Source organism: Oncorhynchus nerka, linkage group LG18 (assembly GCF_034236695.1).
Source record: "Oncorhynchus nerka isolate Pitt River linkage group LG18, Oner_Uvic_2.0, whole genome shotgun sequence".
Taxonomy (NCBI): Eukaryota; Metazoa; Chordata; class Actinopteri; order Salmoniformes; family Salmonidae; genus Oncorhynchus; species Oncorhynchus nerka.
The window spans coordinates 116,551-134,050 of NC_088413.1; the positions used below are offsets into that span (position 1 = coordinate 116,551).

A 17,500-nucleotide genomic window follows, 5' to 3' on the forward strand; every position below is an offset into this window, starting at 1 on the left:
CTCTCTCCACCAGCTACGTCAGTCTCAGTCCTACTGTACAGACACAGAGTGTCCTCAGGACTGTATGTATTCTTCACCACACACTGACCCACATTTAAGCCTTGTACTGATCTGAAACAACACTTCCATTGGAGATACACACTTTGTTTTTCAGTTTGGTTATTAACGGGACTGTCTTTCTCTGTGGCCCTCCAGTACCAGGACCCAGTGGCTCAGTAGGAGGTGGAGACCTGACTGTCCCCGTGGTTCTGATGGGCTGGATGGTTCTGGTTCTGCTCCTCTTCCTCCTCAGACCCAACAGCCTCAGAGGATCCCCAGCGCCGCCTGCCGGCAAACCTACTGGACCTCACAGTGTAGGTATGGAGGGAGGAGGAGGGATAGAGGGAACCTACTGGACCTCACAGTGTAGGTATGGAGGGGAGGAGGAGGAGGGAACCTACTGGACCTCACAGTGTAGGTATGGAGGGAGGAGGAGGGATAGAGGGAACCTACTGGACCTCACAGTGTAGGTATGGAGGGAGGAGGAGGGATAGAGGGAACCTACTGGACCTCACAGTGTAGGTATGGAGGGAGGAGGAGGGATAGAGGGAACCTACTGGACCTCACAGTGTAGGTATGGAGGGAGGAGGAGGGATAGAGGGAACCTACTGGACCTCACAGTGTAGGTATGGAGGGAGGAGGAGGGAACCTACTGGACCTCACAGTGTAGGTATGGAGGGAGGAGGAGGGATAGAGGGAACCTACTGGACCTCACAGTGTAGGTATGGAGGGAGGAGGAGGGATAGAGGGAACCTACTGGACCTCACAGTGTAGGTATGGAGGGAGGAGGAGGGATAGAGGGAACCTACTGGACCTCACAGTGTAGGTATGGAGGGAGGAGGAGGGAACCTACTGGACCTCACAGTGTAGGTATGGAGGGAACCTACTGGACCCCACAGTGTGGGTATGGAGGGAGGAGGAGGGATAGAGGGAACCTACTGGACCTCACAGTGTAGGTATGGAGGGAGGAGGAGGGAACCTACTGGACCTCACAGTGTAGGTATGGAGGGAGGAGGAGGGAACCTACTGGACCTCACAGTGTAGGTATGGAGGGAGGAGGAGGGAACCTATTGGACCCCACAGTGTAGGTATGGAGGGAACCTACTGGACCCCACAGTGTAGGTATGGAGGGAGGAGGAGGGAACCTACTGGACCTCACAGTGTAGGTATGGAGGGAGGAGGAGGGATAGAGGGAACCTACTGGACCTCACAGTGTAGGTATGGAGGGAGGAGGAGGGAACCTACTGGACCTCACAGTGTAGGTATGGAGGGAGGAGGAGGGAACCTACTGGACCCACAGTGTAGGTATGGAGGGAGGAGGAGGGAACCTACTGGACCTCACAGTGTAGGTATGGAGGGAGGAGGAGGGATAGAGGGAACCTACTGGACCCCACAGTGTAGGTATAGAGGGAGGAGGAGGGAACCTACTGGACCCCACAGTGTAGGTATGGAGGGAGGAGGAGGGATAGAGGGAACCTACTGGACCTCACAGTGTAGGTATGGAGGGAGGAGGAGGGAACCTACTGGACCTCACAGTGTAGGTATGGAGGGAGGAGGAGGGAACCTACTGGACCCCACAGTGTAGGTATGGAGGGAGGAGGAGGGAACCTACTGGACCTCACAGTGTAGGTATGGAGGGAGGAGGAGGGATAGAGGGAACCTACTGGACCCCACAGTGTAGGTATAGATGGAGGATGAGGGAACCTACTGGACCCCACAGTGTAGGTATGGAGGGATAGAGGGAACCTACTGGACCTCACAGTGTAGGTATGGAGGGAGGAGGAGGGATAGAGGGAACCTACTGGACCTCACAGTGTAGGTATGGAGGGAGGAGGAGGGAACCTACTGGACCCCACAGTGTAGGTATGGAGGGAGGAGGAGGGAACCTAAGAGACCTCACAGTGTAGGTATGGAGGGAGGAGGAGGGAACCTACTGGACCCCACAGTGTAGGTATGGAGGGAGGAGGAGGGAACCTACTGGACCTCACAGTGTAGGTATGGAGGGAGGAGGAGGGAACCTACTGGACCCCACAGTGTAGGTATGGAGGGAGGAGGAGGGAACCTACTGGACCCCACAGTGTAGGTATGGAGGGAGGAGGAGGGAACCTACTGGACCTCACAGTGTAGGTATGGAGGGAGGAGGAGGGAACCTACTGGACCCCACAGTGTAGGTATGGAGGGAACCTACTGGACCCCACAGTGTAGGTATGGAGGGAGGAGGAGGGATAGAGGGAACCTACTGGACCTCACAGTGTAGGTATGGAGGGAGGAGGAGGGATAGAGGGAACCTACTGGACCCCACAGTGTAGGTATGGAGGGAGGAGGAGGGAACCTACTGGACCTCACAGTGTAGGTATGGAGGGAGGAGGAGGGAACCTACTGGACCTCACAGTGTAGGTATGGAGGGAACCTACTGGACCCCACAGTGTAGGTATGGAGGGAACCTACTGGACCCCACAGTGTAGGTATGGAGGGAACCTACTGGACCCCACAGTGTAGGTATGGAGGGAGGAGGAGGGAACCTACTGGACCTCACAGTGTAGGTATGGAGGGAGGAGGAGGGAACCTATTGGACCCCACAATGTAGGTATGGAGGGAGGAGGAGGGAACCTACTGGACCTCACAGTGTAGGTATGGAGGGAGGAGGAGGGAACCTATTGGACCTCACAGTGTAGGTATAGAGGGAGGAGGAGGGAACCTACTGGACCTCACAGTGTAGGTATAGAGGGAGGAGGAGGGAACCTACTGTACCTCACAGTGTAGGTATGGAGGGAGGAGGAGGGATAGAGGGAACCTACTGGACCTCACAGTGTAGGTATAGAGGGAGGAGGAGGGAACCTACTGGACCTCACAGTGTAGGTATGGAGGGAGGAGTAGGGATAGAGGGAACCTACTGGACCCCACAGTGTAGGTATAGAGGGAGGAGGAGGGAACCTACTGGACCTCACAGTGTAGGTATGGAGGGAGGAGGAGGGATAGAGGGAACCTACTGGACCCCACAGTGTAGGTATAGAGGGAGGAGGAGGGAACCTACTGGACCTCACAGTGTAGGTATGGAGGGAGGAGGAGGGATAGAGGGAACCTACTGGACCTCACAGTGTAGGTATAGAGGGAGGAGGAGGGAACCTACTGGACCCCACAGTGTAGGTATGGAGGGAGGAGGAGGGAACCTACTGGACCTCACAGTGTAGGTATGGAGGGAGGAGGAGGGATAGAGGGAACCTATTGGACCTCACAGTGTAGGTATGGAGGGAGGAGGAGGGAACCTACTGGACCTCACAGTGTAGGTATGGAGGGAGGAGGAGGGATAGAGGGAACCTATTGGACCCCACAGTGTAGGTATGGAGGGAGGAGGAGGGATAGAGGGAACCTACTGGACCTCACAGTGTAGGTATGGAGGGAACCTATTGGACCCCACAGTCTAGGTATGGAGGGAGGAGGAGGGAACCTATTGGACCCCACAGTGTAGGTATGGAGGGAGGAGGAGGGATAGAGGGAGGGTGGATAGAGAAGAGGGGGGGAGAAGAGGGTGGATGGAGAAGAGGAGGGTGGATGGAGGAGAGGAGGGTGGATGGAGGAGAGGAGGGTGGATGGAAGAGAGGAGGGTGGATAGAGGAGAAGAGGAGGGTGGATAGAGGAGAAGAGGAGGGTGGATGGAGAAGAGGAGGGTGGATAGAGGAGAGGAGGGTGGATGGAGGAGAAGAGGGTGGATGGAGAAGAGGAGGGTGGATGAAGGAGGAGAGGAGGGTGGATGGAGGAGAGGAGGGTGGATGGAGAAGAGGATGGTGGATGGAGGAGAGGAGGGTGGATAGAGGAGAGGAGGGTGGATGGAGGAGAGGAGGGTGGATGGATGGAGAAGAGGAGGGTGGATGGAGGAGAAGAGGAGGGTGGATGGAGAAGAGGAGGGGATAGAGGAGAGGGGGTGGATGGAGAAGAGGGGGATAGAGGAGAGGAGGGTGGATGGAGGAGTGGAGGGTGGATGGAGAAGAGGGGGGATAGAGGAGAGGAGGGTGGATGGAGGAGAAGAGGAGGGTGGATGGAGGAGAGGAGGGTGGATGGAGGAGAGGAGGGTGGATGGAGAAGAGGAGGGTGGATGGAGGAGGAGAGGAGGGTGGATGGAGGAGAAGAGGAGGGTGGATAGAGGAGAAGAGGAGGGTGGATAGAGGAGGAGAGGAGGGTGGATAGAGGAGGAGAGGAGGGTGGATAGAGGAGGAGAGGAGGGTGGATAGAGGAGGAGAGGAGGGTGGATGGAAGAGAAGAGGAGGGTGGATAGAGACGAGGAGGGTGGATGGAGAAGAGGAGGGTGGATGGAGGAGAGGAGGGTGGATGAAGGAGGAGAGGAGGGTGGATGGAGGAGAAGAGGAGGGTGGATAGAGACGAGGAGGGTGGATGGAGGAGAGGAGGGTGGATGGAGGAGGAGAGGAGGGTGGATGGAGGAGAAGAGGAGGGTGGATATAGACGAGGAGGGTGGATGGAGAAGAGGAGGGTGGATGGAGGAGAGGAGGGTGGATAGAGGAGAGGAGGGTGGATAGAGGAGAGGAGGGTGGATGAAGGAGGAGAGGAGGGTGGATGGAGGAGAAGAGGAGGGTGGATAGAGGAGAGGAGGGTGGATGGAGAAGAGGAGGGTGGATGGAGGAGAGGAGGGTGGATAGAGGAGAGGAGGGTGGATGAAAGAGGAGAGGAGGGTGGATAGAGAAGAGGAGGGTGGATAGAGGAGAGGAGGAGGGTGGATGGAGGAGAAGAGGAGGGTGGATGGAGGAGGAGGGGTGGATGGAGGAGAAGAGGAGGGTGGATAGAGAAGAGGAGGGTGGATGGAGGAGAGGAGGGTGGATAGAGGAGAGGAGGGTGGATGGAGGGATGGTTTTGATATGGTTGTATGTATTTGTTCTCCTGTTTAACAGAGTCGTGACCAGGATCCCCCAGCTCCACCAGTGGACTAGCAGCAGAACCAGACGGAACAGAACCGGAGAGAACCAGACGTTCTACTGGACAACCCAACATCTCCTCTAGACGTTCTACTGGACAACCCAACATCTCCTCTAGACGTTCTACTGGACAACCCAACATCTCCTCTAGACGTTCTACTGGACAACCCAACATCTCCACCAGACGTTCTACTGGACAACCCAACATCTCCACCAGACGTTCTACTGGACAACCCAAGATCTCCACCAGACGTTCTACTGGACAACCCAACACCTCCACCAGACGTTCTACTGGACAACCCAACATCTCCACCAGACGTTCTACTGGACAACCCAACACCTCCACCAGACGTTCTACTGGACAACCCAACATCTCCACCAGACGTTCTACTGGACAACCCAACATCTCCACCAGACGTTCTACTGGACAACCCAACATCTCCACCAGACGTTCTACTGGACAACCCAACATCTCCGCCAGACGTTCTACTGGACAACCCAACATCTCCTCTAGACGTTCTACTGGACAACCCAACATCTCCACCAGACGTTCTACTGGACAACCCAACACCTCCACCAGACGTTCTACTGGACAACCCAACACCTCCACCAGACGTTCTACTGGACAACCCAACATCTCCTCTAGACGTTCTACTGGACAACCCAACATCTCCTCTAGACGTTCTACTGGACAACCCAACATCTCCACCAGACGTTCTACTGGACAACCCAACATCTCCTCCGGACGTTCTACTGGACAACCCAACATCTCCACCGGACGTTCTACTGGACAACCCAACATCTCCACCAGACGTTCTACTGGACAACCCAACATCTCCACCAGACGTTCTACTGGACAACCCAACATCTCCTCTAGACGTTCTACTGGACAACCCAACATCTCCTCTAGACGTTCTACTGGACAACCCAACATCTCCACCAGACGTTCTACTGGACAACCCAACATCTCCACCAGACGTTCTACTGGACAACCCAACATCTCCTCTAGACGTTCTACTGGACAACCCAACATCTCCTCTAGACGTTCTACTGGACAACCCAACATCTCCACCAGACGTTCTACTGGACAACCCAACATCTCCACCAGACGTTCTGCTGGACAACCCAACACCTCCTCTAGACGTTCTACTGGACAACCCAACATCTCCTCTAGACGTTCTACTGGACAACCCAACATCTCCTCTAGACGTTCTACTGGACAACCCAACATCTCCACCAGACGTTCTACTGGACAACCCAACATCTCCACCAGACGTTCTACTGGACAACCCAACATCTCCTCTAGACGTTCTACTGGACAACCCAACATCTCCACCAGACGTTCTACTGGACAACCCAACATCTCCACCAGACGTTCTGCTGGACAACCCAACACCTCCTCTAGACGTTCTACTGGACAACCCAACATCTCCTCTAGACGTTCTACTGGACAACCCAACATCTCCACCAGACGTTCTACTGGACAACCCAACATCTCCACCAAATGTTCGGCCCGTTCTACGTTGGTACCCCGGAACCCAACAGCTTACTGCGACCTCCGACCCCTGTACATCACAATGCATTTCCTGTTTAGTGCACTACTTTAGACCAGAGCCCTATGGGGGTAGTGCACTACTTTAGACCAGAGCCCTATGGGGTAGTGCACTACTTTAGACCAGAGCCCTATGGGGGTAGTGCACTACTTTAGACCAGAGCCCTATGGGGGGAGTGCACTACTTTAGACCAGAGCCCTATGGGGTAGTGCACTACTTTAGACCAGAGCCCTATGGGGGTAGTGCACTACTTTAGACCAGAGCCCTATGGGGTAGTGCACTACTTTAGACCAGAAACCAATGGGGTAGTGCACTACTTTAGACCAGAGCCCTATGGGGTAGTGCACTACTTTAGACCAGAAACCAATGGGGTAGTGCACTACTTTAGACCAGAGCCCTATGGGGGTAGTGCACTACTTTAGACCAGAGCCCTATGGGGGTAGGGCACTACTTTAGACCAGAGCCCTATGGGGTAGTGCACTACTTTAGACCAGAGCCCTATGGGGGTAGTGCACTACTTTAGACCAGAGTCCTATGGGGGTAGTGCACTACTTTAGACCAGAGCCCTATGGGGGTAGTGCACTACTTTAGACCAGAGCCCTATGGGGTAGTGCACTATATAGGTCAGGGTTGGGGGTGGGATCCACAACAAAGATCTGACATCATCAGGAGGGGCCACAGTTGATCACGGGTCTGTGTACCCACGTCTATAAGTGGCTAACATAAGAGAGAAACTGCTGATGTACAGAAACACATTTACTTTGTGTGTTTTACTAATCTAACTCAGAGGGGAATGTAGAGACTGGATCGGCCTTGTAACTAATCTAACTCAGAGGGGAATGTAGAGACTGGATCGGCCTTGTAACTAATCTAACTCAGAGGGGAATGTAGAGACTGGATCGGCCTTGTAACTAATCTAACTCAGAGGGGAATGTAGAGACTGGATCGGCCTTGTAACTAATCTAACTCAGAGGGGAATGTAGAGACTGGATCGGCCTTGTAACTAATCTAACTCAGAGGGGAATGTAGAGACTGAATCGGCCTTGTAACTAATCTAACTCAGAGGGGAATGTAGAGACTGGATCGGCCTTGTAACTAATCTAACTCAGAGGGGAATGTAGAGACTGGATCGGCCTTGTAACTAATCTAACTCAGAGGGGAATGTAGAGACTGGATCGGCCTTGTAACTAATCTAACTCAGAGGGGAATGTAGAGACTGGATCGGCCTTGTAACTAATCTAACTCAGAGGGGAATGTAGAGACTGAATCGGTCTTGTATACTGTCCTCTTTCCTCTGGGCATCACCGGCTGGGTCTCAGATGGCCTTTCTAGTGCACTACATAGGGCTCTAGTCAGAATTAGTGCACTACATAGGGCTCAGAATTAGTGCACTACATAGGGCTCAGAATTAGTGCACTACATAGGGCTCTAGTCAGAATTAATCTAGTCAGAATTAGTGCACTACATAGGGCTCTAGTCAGAATTAGTGCACTACATAGATTGGGGTGCAATTTGGGACTCAATCATTATTTTGTTATGGTCAACTAGCTAGTCACTAGTCATGTAGTTTATTGATTGAATCACTTAGCAACAAGAGAGGGGGAGGGGCTCTTCAGAATCAACACCCTGACATTCCGCGGTGATGTCACAATGGATCTGAGTGTAGCGTGCTTGATGATGTCATAGTGTAAGTTCAACTGTGTTGTTGTGTAGTCAGGTCATGGGGGTGTATTCATTATGTCTATTCTGTTGCAAAACGTTTTTTTTTTAGTTTGTTGCAACAACAAAAATGAACAAAAAATGTTTCACATCAGAAACCATTTTTTTTACTCCAGAGTTTCTATTGGACAAATGTCGATAGGTTCCTCCCCGTTTCGTTCTGTTTGCTTTTGTTTGGTTTGTAAAATGATAAACGGTTTCCGTTGCAAGACGTAATGAATACACCCCAGGGTTAAAAACATTTTTTTAATCTGTGTTTTGAAGCCGATACGCCATTTTGAAAAAGCTATTTTATATTAACCCCCCCCACTCTCTCTCTCTGTTAGGCAGGGGGGGGTCTGAGGTAGGTAGGGGGGGGGGTCTGAAGTAGGTAGGGGGGTCTGAGGTAGGCAGGGGGGTCTGAGGTAGGCAGGGGGGCTCTGAGGTAGGCAGAGGGGGCTCTGAGGTAGGCAGAGGGGGTCTGAGGTAGGCAGAGGGGGGTCTGAGATAGGTAGGAGGGGGTCTGAGGTAGGCAGGGGGGCTCTGAGGTAGGTAGGGAGGTCTGAGGTAGGTAGGGGGGTCTGAGGTAGGCAGAGGGGGCTCTGAGGTAGGTAGGGGGGTCTGAGGTAGGTAGGGGAGGTCTGAGGTAGGCAGGGGGGGGTCTGAGGTAGGCAGAGGGGGTCTGAGGTAGGTAGGAGGGGGTCTGAGGTAGGCAGGGGGGTCTGAGGTAGGTAGGGGAGGTCTGAGGTAGGCAGGGGGTCTGAGGTAGGCAGTGGGGGTCTGAGGTAGGTAGGGGGGTCTGAGGTAGGCAGTGGGGGTCTGAGGTAGGCAGAGGGGGTCTGAGGTAGGCAGGAGGGGTCTGAGGTAGGCAGAGGGGGTCTGAGGTAGGCAGAGGGGGTCTGAGGTAGGCAGAGGGGGTCTGAGGGTAGGCAGGGGGTCTGAAGTAGGTAGGGGGGGTCTGAGGTAGGCAGAGGGGGTCTGAGGTAGGTAAGGGGGGTCTGAGGTAGGCAGTGGGGGTCTGAGGTAGGTAAGGGGGTCTGAGGTAGGCAGAGGGGGTCTGAGGGGGTCTGAGGTAGGCAGGAGGGGTCTGAAGTAGGCAGAGAGGGGTCTGAGGTAGGCAGAGGGGGGTCTGAGGTAGGCAGAGGGGGGGTCTGAGATAGGCAGGGGGTCTGAAGTAGGTAGGGGGGTCTGAGGTAGGCAGAGGAGGTCTGAGGTAGGTCTGAGAGGGGGGGTCTGAGGGTAGGCAGAGGAGGTCTGAAGTAGGTAGAGGGGGTCTGAGGTAGACAGGGGGGGTAGGTCATCTATAGTGCACTGCTTAGGGACTGATTCCCTATATACAGTATAGTGGGGTACTTAGGCATCCTATTCCCTATATACAGTATAGACTACTTAGGCACCCTATTCACTATATACAGTATAGTGCACTGCTTAGGCACCCTATTCCATATATACAGTATAGTGCACTACTTAGGCACCTATTCCCCATTTACAGTATAGTGCACTACTTAGGCACCCTATTCCCTATCAGTATAAGCACTACTGCAAATGACTTAAATGTAAATGTAAATACAGTATAGTGCACTACTTAGGCACCCTATTCCATATATACAGTATAGTGCACTACTTAGGCACCCTATTCCCTGTATACATTATAGTGCACTACTTAGGCACCCTATTCCCCATTTACAGTATAGTGCACTACTTAGGCACCCTATTCCCCATATACAGTGTAGTGCACTACTTAGGCACCCTATTCCCTATATACAGTATAGTGCACTACTTAGGCACCCTATTCCCTATATACAGTATAGTGCACTACTTAGGCACCCTATTCCCCATATACAGTATAGTGCACTACTTAGGCACCCTATTCCATATATACAGTATAGTGCACTACTTAGGCACCCTATTCCCCATATACAGTATAGTGCACTACTTAGGCACCCTATTCCCTATATACAGTATAGTGCACTACTTAGGCACCCTATTCCCTATATACAGTATAGTGCACTACTTAGGCACCCTATTCACTATATACAGTATAGTGCACTACTTAGGCACCCTATTCCCTATATACAGTATAGTGCACTACTTAGGCACCCTATTCCCTCTGGATATACAGTATAGTGACTACTAAATGTAAATCCCTAAATACAGTATAGTGCACTACTTAGGCACCCTATTCCATATATACAGTATAGTGCACTACTTAGGCATCCTATTCCCTGTATACATATAGTGCACTACTTAGGCACCCTATTCCCCATATACAGTATAGTGCACTACTTAGGCACCCTATTCCCTATATACAGTATAGTGCACTACTTAGGCACCCTATTCCCTATATACAGTATAGTGCACTACTTAGGCACCCTATTCCCTATATACAGTATAGTGCACTACTTAGGCACCCTATTCCCTATATACAGTATAGTGCACTACTTAGGCACCCTATTCCCCATATACAGTTTATTTTAATGTAACTTTTATTTAACTTGGTAAGTCAGTTAAGAATAAATTACTATTTACAACGACGGCCTACACCGGCCAAACCGGGCCAATTGTTCGCCGCCCGGTGGGACTCCCAATCACGGCCAGTTGTCATACAGCCTGGATTCGAACCAGGGTGTCTGTAGTGACGCCTCACGTGCCTTAGACCACCGCGTCACTCTGGAGCCTCTGGATAGTTCACTACTTTGACCAGGACCCGGTATGTCAACAACAAAAGGAGGGCTCTAGTCACTAGTAGTGCCCTATATAGGGAATAGGGCTCTGGTCTATAGTAGTACCACTATATAGGGAATAGGGCTCTGGTCTATAGTAGTACCACTATATAGGGAATAGGGCTCTGGTCTATAGTAGTGCACTATATAGGGAATAGGGTCTATAGTAGTGCACTATATAGGGAATAGGGTCTATAGTAGTGCACTATATAGGGAATAGGGCTCTGGCCTATAGTAGTGCACTATATAGGGAATAGGGTCTATAGTAGTGCACTATATAGGGAATAGGGTCTATAGTAGTGCACTATATAGGGAATAGGGCTCTAGTCACTAGTAGTGCCCTATATAGGGAATAGGGCTCTGGTCTATAGTAGTGCACTATATAGGGAATAGGGTCTATAGTAGTGCACTATATAGGGAATAGGGTCTATAGTAGTGCACTATATAGGGAATAGGGTCTATAGTAGTGCACTATATAGGGAATAGGGCTCTGGTCTATAGTAGTGCCCTATATAGGGAATAGGGCTCTAGTCACTAGTAGTGCCCTATATAGGGAATAGGGCTCTAGTCACTAGTAGTGCCCTATATAGGGAATAGGGCTCTAGTCAGAAGTAGTGCACTATATAGGGAATAGGGCTCTAGTCACTAGTAGTGCACTATATAGGGAATAGGGCTCTGGTCTATAGTAGTGTACTATATAGGGAATAGGGCTCTGGTCTATAGTAGTACCACTATATAGGGAACAGGGTCTGTAGTAGTGTACTATATAGGGAACAGGGTCTGTAGTAGTGTACTATATAGGGAACAGGGTCTGTAGTAGTGTACTATATAGGGAATAGGGTCTATAGTAGTGTACTATATAGGGAACAGTTCTAACAGGGAGTAAGGGCTTCAACTATGCACTTTACCTTTCCAAAACAACAAATAAACTGTAATACCACAGCTTCCTGGTCCGTTGTCTGACTTCCTGTCTGTCTGTCTGACTCCCAGTCTGTCTGTCTGACTTCCTGTCTGTCTGTCTGACTCTCAGTGTGTCTGTCTGACTTCCTGTCTGACTGACTTCCTGTCTGACTCCCAGTCTGTCTGTCTGACTTCCTGACTGACTCCCAGTCTGTCTGTCTGACTTCCAGTCTGTCTGACTCCCAGTCTGTCTGTCTGACTCCTGTCTGACTCCCAGTCTGTCTGTCTGACTGACTCCCAGTCTGTCTGTCTGACTGACTTCCACTCCCAGTCTGTCTGTCTGACTGACTCCCAGTCTGTCTGTCTGACTCCCAGTCTGTCTGTCTGACTCCCAGTCTGTCTGTCTGACTGACTCCCAGTCTGTCTGTCTGACTCCCAGTCTGTCTGTCTGACTCCCAGTCTGTCTGTCTGACTGACTCCCAGTCTGTCTGTCTGACTCCCAGTCTGTCTGTCTGACTCCCAGTCTGTCTGTCTGACTGACTCCCAGTCTGTCTGTCTGACTGACTTCCAGTCTGTCTGTCTGACTCCCAGTCTGTCTGTCTGACTGACTCCCAGTCTGTCTGTCTGACTCCCAGTCTGTCTGTCTGACTGACTCCCAGTCTGTCTGTCTGACTCCCAGGGTGTCAATAGATAAAGGTATTGTGTGAACAAGGTTAACAACTCTCTGTCCTCTTCTCAAATCCAACCTAATCACTCATGTCCTATTTGTCAAAGTCATTTAAAAGCACATTTCAGTGATACTCGTTGTGTCCCAAATGGCACCCTGATTCCTACATAGTGCACTAGTTTGGACCAGAGCCCTATATAGGAGGCTCGTCTGCTAAATGACTTAAATGTAAATGTAAATGTATCTGGGACAGAAACAAATTCATTCCAGCTGAGCTCACCATGACAACGCTGTATTGTTAATCTTCTTTAACCCTGCCCCAATGCCGATCTAACCATTAATGACGTCTCACTCGCTGGTTGGCTGTACGCGACGCAGAACCCCGGAAGACTTTACTTCGCCCGATTTGTACAAGGGTCGCCACTAGTTACCACAGACACAAAGTCACACAAAAACGCCGCCTATTTCGTCAATTTCTCTGAATTAAAATTGTATTTTAAACCTTAACCATAATGCTAACCTTATACCTAACCCTAAATTAAGAGCAAACATCTCATTGTTGTATGAATTTATACAATAGAGCCAATTTGACTTTGTGACTGTGGCATCTAGTGGAAACTCAGCATAAAATGCAACATTACTGAGCTCTCATTTGTAACTAAAGGGTGTAAGTACAGCAACTATCGACAAGCGACCCCTTCCACAACCCCAAATATCTTCAAAGCGACAATATTTCAGTGATAAAATTGACATCGCATCAGTAACAAGGAGGACATCTGATTATACAGATAACGGAAGTGAGTTTTTTGCGAATTGGATTTTATCCGTGAGATCGGGTAGTTGTCTCCGCAGTGGTAAGTGTTTTACTACTAAATAGCTATGTAATTATTAATAAATTATAATAACGTTATAACTGTTACTGAAACGTTTGGACGCTCATATGTGTTGAGATTGATATCTCTCGGATTCACTTTAGTCGAGTAGAATAATCCAACCAAGGGTGCGTTCGAAAATTCAGTTTTCTGACCCCAATTTCGGTGCTTGACTAATGTTAATTTGCTAGCTACTTCAAAAGACACAAATGAGAGAACACCTCCAATCTGACACATTTTTACTCAACCAAGCAGAGCTGGTTCGGATGTTTTCATGTTATCCAGAGTGTTGCTGGACTGTAACTGTGCTGCTGGAAAACGATTTAATTACGTTTTTTCGCCCGACTGTTTACTGACACCGGCCATATTTAACGGGTGTTGATTGGTTCGTAAATTCGTCCAGTGTTTCTGTGCTCTGCCACAATCAAGACGCCCTGAAATCGGAGTAGATAGCCAGAGTGAATTTACGAACGCACCCTAAATCAGAACGGAATTTTAACGGATTAATGCCTCGATGTCTGACTTCATCGCGAAAATTGTTGTGCAGAGTTTAGCCGTGTAACTAACGACCCTGGGTTTATAAACGCGGATTTCGACTCTGCCACTTGAGCATACGTTCGGGGGCACAGTCGATATCACGCTGGACTTCGGGTTTAGAAGGTTGAGGGTTCAAGTCCCGCTCCCCGCCTGTTTCACTACAGTACTTTTACACACAGTTACGTAATAATCTCGTTGTTCTTTTCCAACAACGTGCTCCGTTGCACAGACACAAAACCTTTCTCCGAATAGGCTAACATTATACAACTATTTTTTTTAAATGAGCTATTTGGCTTCTAGTTCCTTACTCAAGTGGAGGGTCATGTTCTCTGAAGTTCAATTTGTCTCGTCTTTTCTAGTTTGTTTTATTAATCTATTAAGGTGTCTTCCACCCAGGGAGTTTTTCCTTGCCAGTTGCCCACCAGGGTTGGGGAGTAACAGATTACATTGTAAATCCGTTACTTTACCAGCAAACATATTGTAGTCAGATTACAAATACTCTTTGAAAAACCTAGATGATTACTTTCAAGGATTCGTTTTAAATTCAGAAAGGAGGTTTGTGGTGGGAAAAAAATGTTTGTGGACATTTCTCTGTTTTCGCAATGACCAGTCAAATCAGCATTGGAGGAAAAAAAGGCACAATGTTTAAATTTGTTCCACCTGAGTGAGTCTGACCACCAATCAGAGACCACTAATGATGACACACCAAATGATGACCACCAATCAGAGACCACTAATGATGACCACCAATCAGAGACCACTAATGATGACACACCAAATGATTACCACCAATCAGAGACCACTAATGATGACCCACCAAATGATGACCACCAATCAGAGACCACTAATGATGACACACCAAATGATTACCACCAATCAGAGACCACTAATGATGACACACCAAATGATTACCACCAATCAGAGACCACTAATGATGACACACCAAATGATGACCACCAATCAGAGACCACTAATGATGACCACCAATCAGAGACCACTAATGATGACACACCAAATGTTTACCACCAATCAGAGACCACTAATGATGACCACCAATCAGAGACCACTAATGATTACACACCAAATGATGACCACCAATCAGAGACCACTAATGATGACACACCAAATGATGACCACCAATCAGAGACCACTAATGATTACACACCAAATGATGACCACTAATGATGACACACCAAATGATTACCACCAATCAGAGACCACTAATGATTACACACCAAATGATGACCACCAATCAGAGACCACTAATGATGACCACCAATCAGAGACCACTAATGATTACACACCAAATGATGACCACCAATCAGAGACCACTAATGATGACCCACCAAATGATGACCACCAATCAGAGACCACTAATGATGACACACCAAATGATTACCACCAATCAGAGACTACTAATGATGACACACCAAATGATGACCACCAATCAGAGACTACTAATGATGACACACCAAATGATTACCACCAATCAGAGACTACTAATGATGACACACCAAATGATTGCCACCAATCAGAGACTACTAATGATGACCACCAATCAGAGACTACTAATGATGACACACCAAATGATGGCCTCCAATCAGAGACTACTAATGATGACACACCAAATGAGTTTTCATGGATCGCGGGGAAAGAGCAGGAGAAGGTTTTTCTAGGCTACAGTCCAAGCTGCGTCTTCCACAACGGTGCGACTGCTGTCGGCATCCAAACGTGATCCAACTTGACTAAACGCTTGGAGGGAAAGACGACAGCAGTGGTGTCGTCTACGGCGATACGGATATCACCTTATTATTGATATCTAGATAGCGCAATTGACGTGAATCACACTGCTACTCTCTCATTTAGATATTTACTCTTTACGGATTGTGGTTGTTGTGGACGGCTGTAAAACAAATCCAAACGTGTATTTGAACCCAATAATGATTTGAATTCAATACATTTACTCTGCCCTACCAATCCATTGTTTTTGAAACCAGTGGACAATGAGCTCTTGCAACAGCTACTCAATTGCCCAATCAGTTTCCATGACAACAACATCATAAACAACAGAGTAGGGTTGGCTAATAAGTCCTTAGTTTTCAAAAAAACAAAAATCAGTTGTTTTGGGGTTATGCTCAGGTAAAAAAAAATTGGCTAATCTATACTTTCATATTTCCAAGTCCTATTCTTGAAGATTAAGGGCTATAGGTGTTTTTTGGTAATGACACGAATTCTGATAGACTTTGTATTAAAAAAAACAAAGATCTAATTTAATCGTATTGTTATATGTAACAGAAAGCGTTGAGTTAGAAGAAGCCGACATAACCAACCCATAAAGTAACATGTAACATCCATATATGGGCGGCTATGTAAACGAGTTCCATATATGGGCGGCTATGTAAACGAGTTCCATATATGGGCGGCTATGTAAACGATATCCATATATGGGCGGCTATGTAAACCATATCCATATATGGGCGGCTATGTAAACGAGTTCCATATATGGGCGGCTATGTAAACGAGTTCCATATATGGGCGGCTATGTAAACGACATCCATATATGGGCGGCTATGTAAACGACATCCATATATGGGCGGCTATGTAAACGAGTTCCATATATGGGCGGCTATGTAAACCATATCCATATATGGGCGGCTATGTAAACGAGTTCCATATATGGGCGGCTATGTAAACCATATCCATATATGGGCGGCTATGTAAACGAGTTCCATATATGGGCGGCTATGTAAACGAGTTCCATATATGGGCGGCTATGTAAACCATATCCATATATGGGCGGCTATGTAAACAAGTTCCATATATGGGCGGCTGTGTAAACGAGTTCCATATATGGGCGGCTATGTAAACGAGTTCCATATATGGGCGGCTATGTAAACCATATCCATATATGGGCGGCTATGTAAACGATATCCATATATGGGCGGCTATGTAAACCATATCCATATATGGGCGGCTATGTAAACAATATCCATATATGGGCGGCTATGTAAACGAGTTCCATATATGGGCGGCTATGTAAACCATATCCATATATGGGCGGCTATGTAAACGAGTTCCATATATGGGCGGCTATGTAAACGAGTTCCATATATGGGCGGCTATGTAAACCATATCCATATATGGGCGGCTATGTAAACGAGTTCCATATATGGGCGGCTGTGTAAACGAGTTCCATATATGGGCGGCTATGTAAACGAGTTCCATATATGGGCGGCTATGTAAACCATATCCATATATGGGCGGCTATGTAAACGATATCCATATATGGGCGGCTATGTAAACGATATCCATATATGGGCGGCTATTAAACGATATCCATATATGGGCGGCTATTTAAACAGAGTTCCATATAGCGGCTATGTAAACGAGTTCCATATATGGGCGGCTATGTAAACGACATCCATATATGGGCGGCTATGTAAACGAGTTCCATATATGGGCGGCTGTGTAAACGAGTTCCATATATGGGCGGCTATGTAAACGATATCCATATATGGGCGGCTGTGTAAACGAGTTCCATATATGGGCGGCTGTGTAAACGAGTTCCATATATGGGCGGCTATGT

The 17,500-nt window shown here is 48.7% G+C and overlaps 3 protein-coding genes across 5 annotated transcripts in view; 2 read left to right on the forward strand and 1 right to left on the reverse strand.

Annotated features, from left to right (window-relative positions):
- Positions 1-5,083, forward strand: part of LOC135561661 (small integral membrane protein 14-like) — a 13,306-nt gene extending 8,223 nt beyond the window's left edge. For 2 of the 3 annotated variants that reach the window (XM_065003393.1, XM_065003392.1), the window contains exons 3-5: positions 14-62; positions 196-353; positions 4,941-5,083. In XM_065003393.1, coding sequence (XP_064859465.1) covers positions 14-62; positions 196-353; positions 4,941-4,979 — 246 coding nt within the window. In that variant the 3' untranslated portion in view covers positions 4,980-5,083. Of the gene's footprint in view, positions 1-13; positions 63-195; positions 358-4,940 lie in introns of all 3 variants that reach the window. The other variant, XM_065003394.1, reaches the window with a different exon arrangement.
- Positions 5,084-8,558: 3,475 nt separating this feature from the next.
- Positions 8,559-13,905, reverse strand: LOC135561950 (uncharacterized). The gene is made up of 2 exons (XM_065004479.1): positions 13,901-13,905; positions 8,559-9,489 (listed from the first exon to the last, which is right to left on the reverse strand). The coding sequence occupies exons 1-2, from the start codon at positions 13,903-13,905 to the stop codon at positions 8,559-8,561; spliced, it is 936 nt and encodes a 311-aa protein (XP_064860551.1).
- LOC115124111 (UDP-glucose 6-dehydrogenase-like) overlaps positions 12,853-17,500 on the forward strand; it is a 40,579-nt gene continuing 35,931 nt past the window's right edge. Inside the window, exon 1 of the mRNA XM_065004481.1 lies at positions 12,853-13,359. The gene's annotated coding sequence lies outside the window, so the exon portion shown is untranslated. The remainder of the gene's footprint in view (positions 13,360-17,500) is intronic.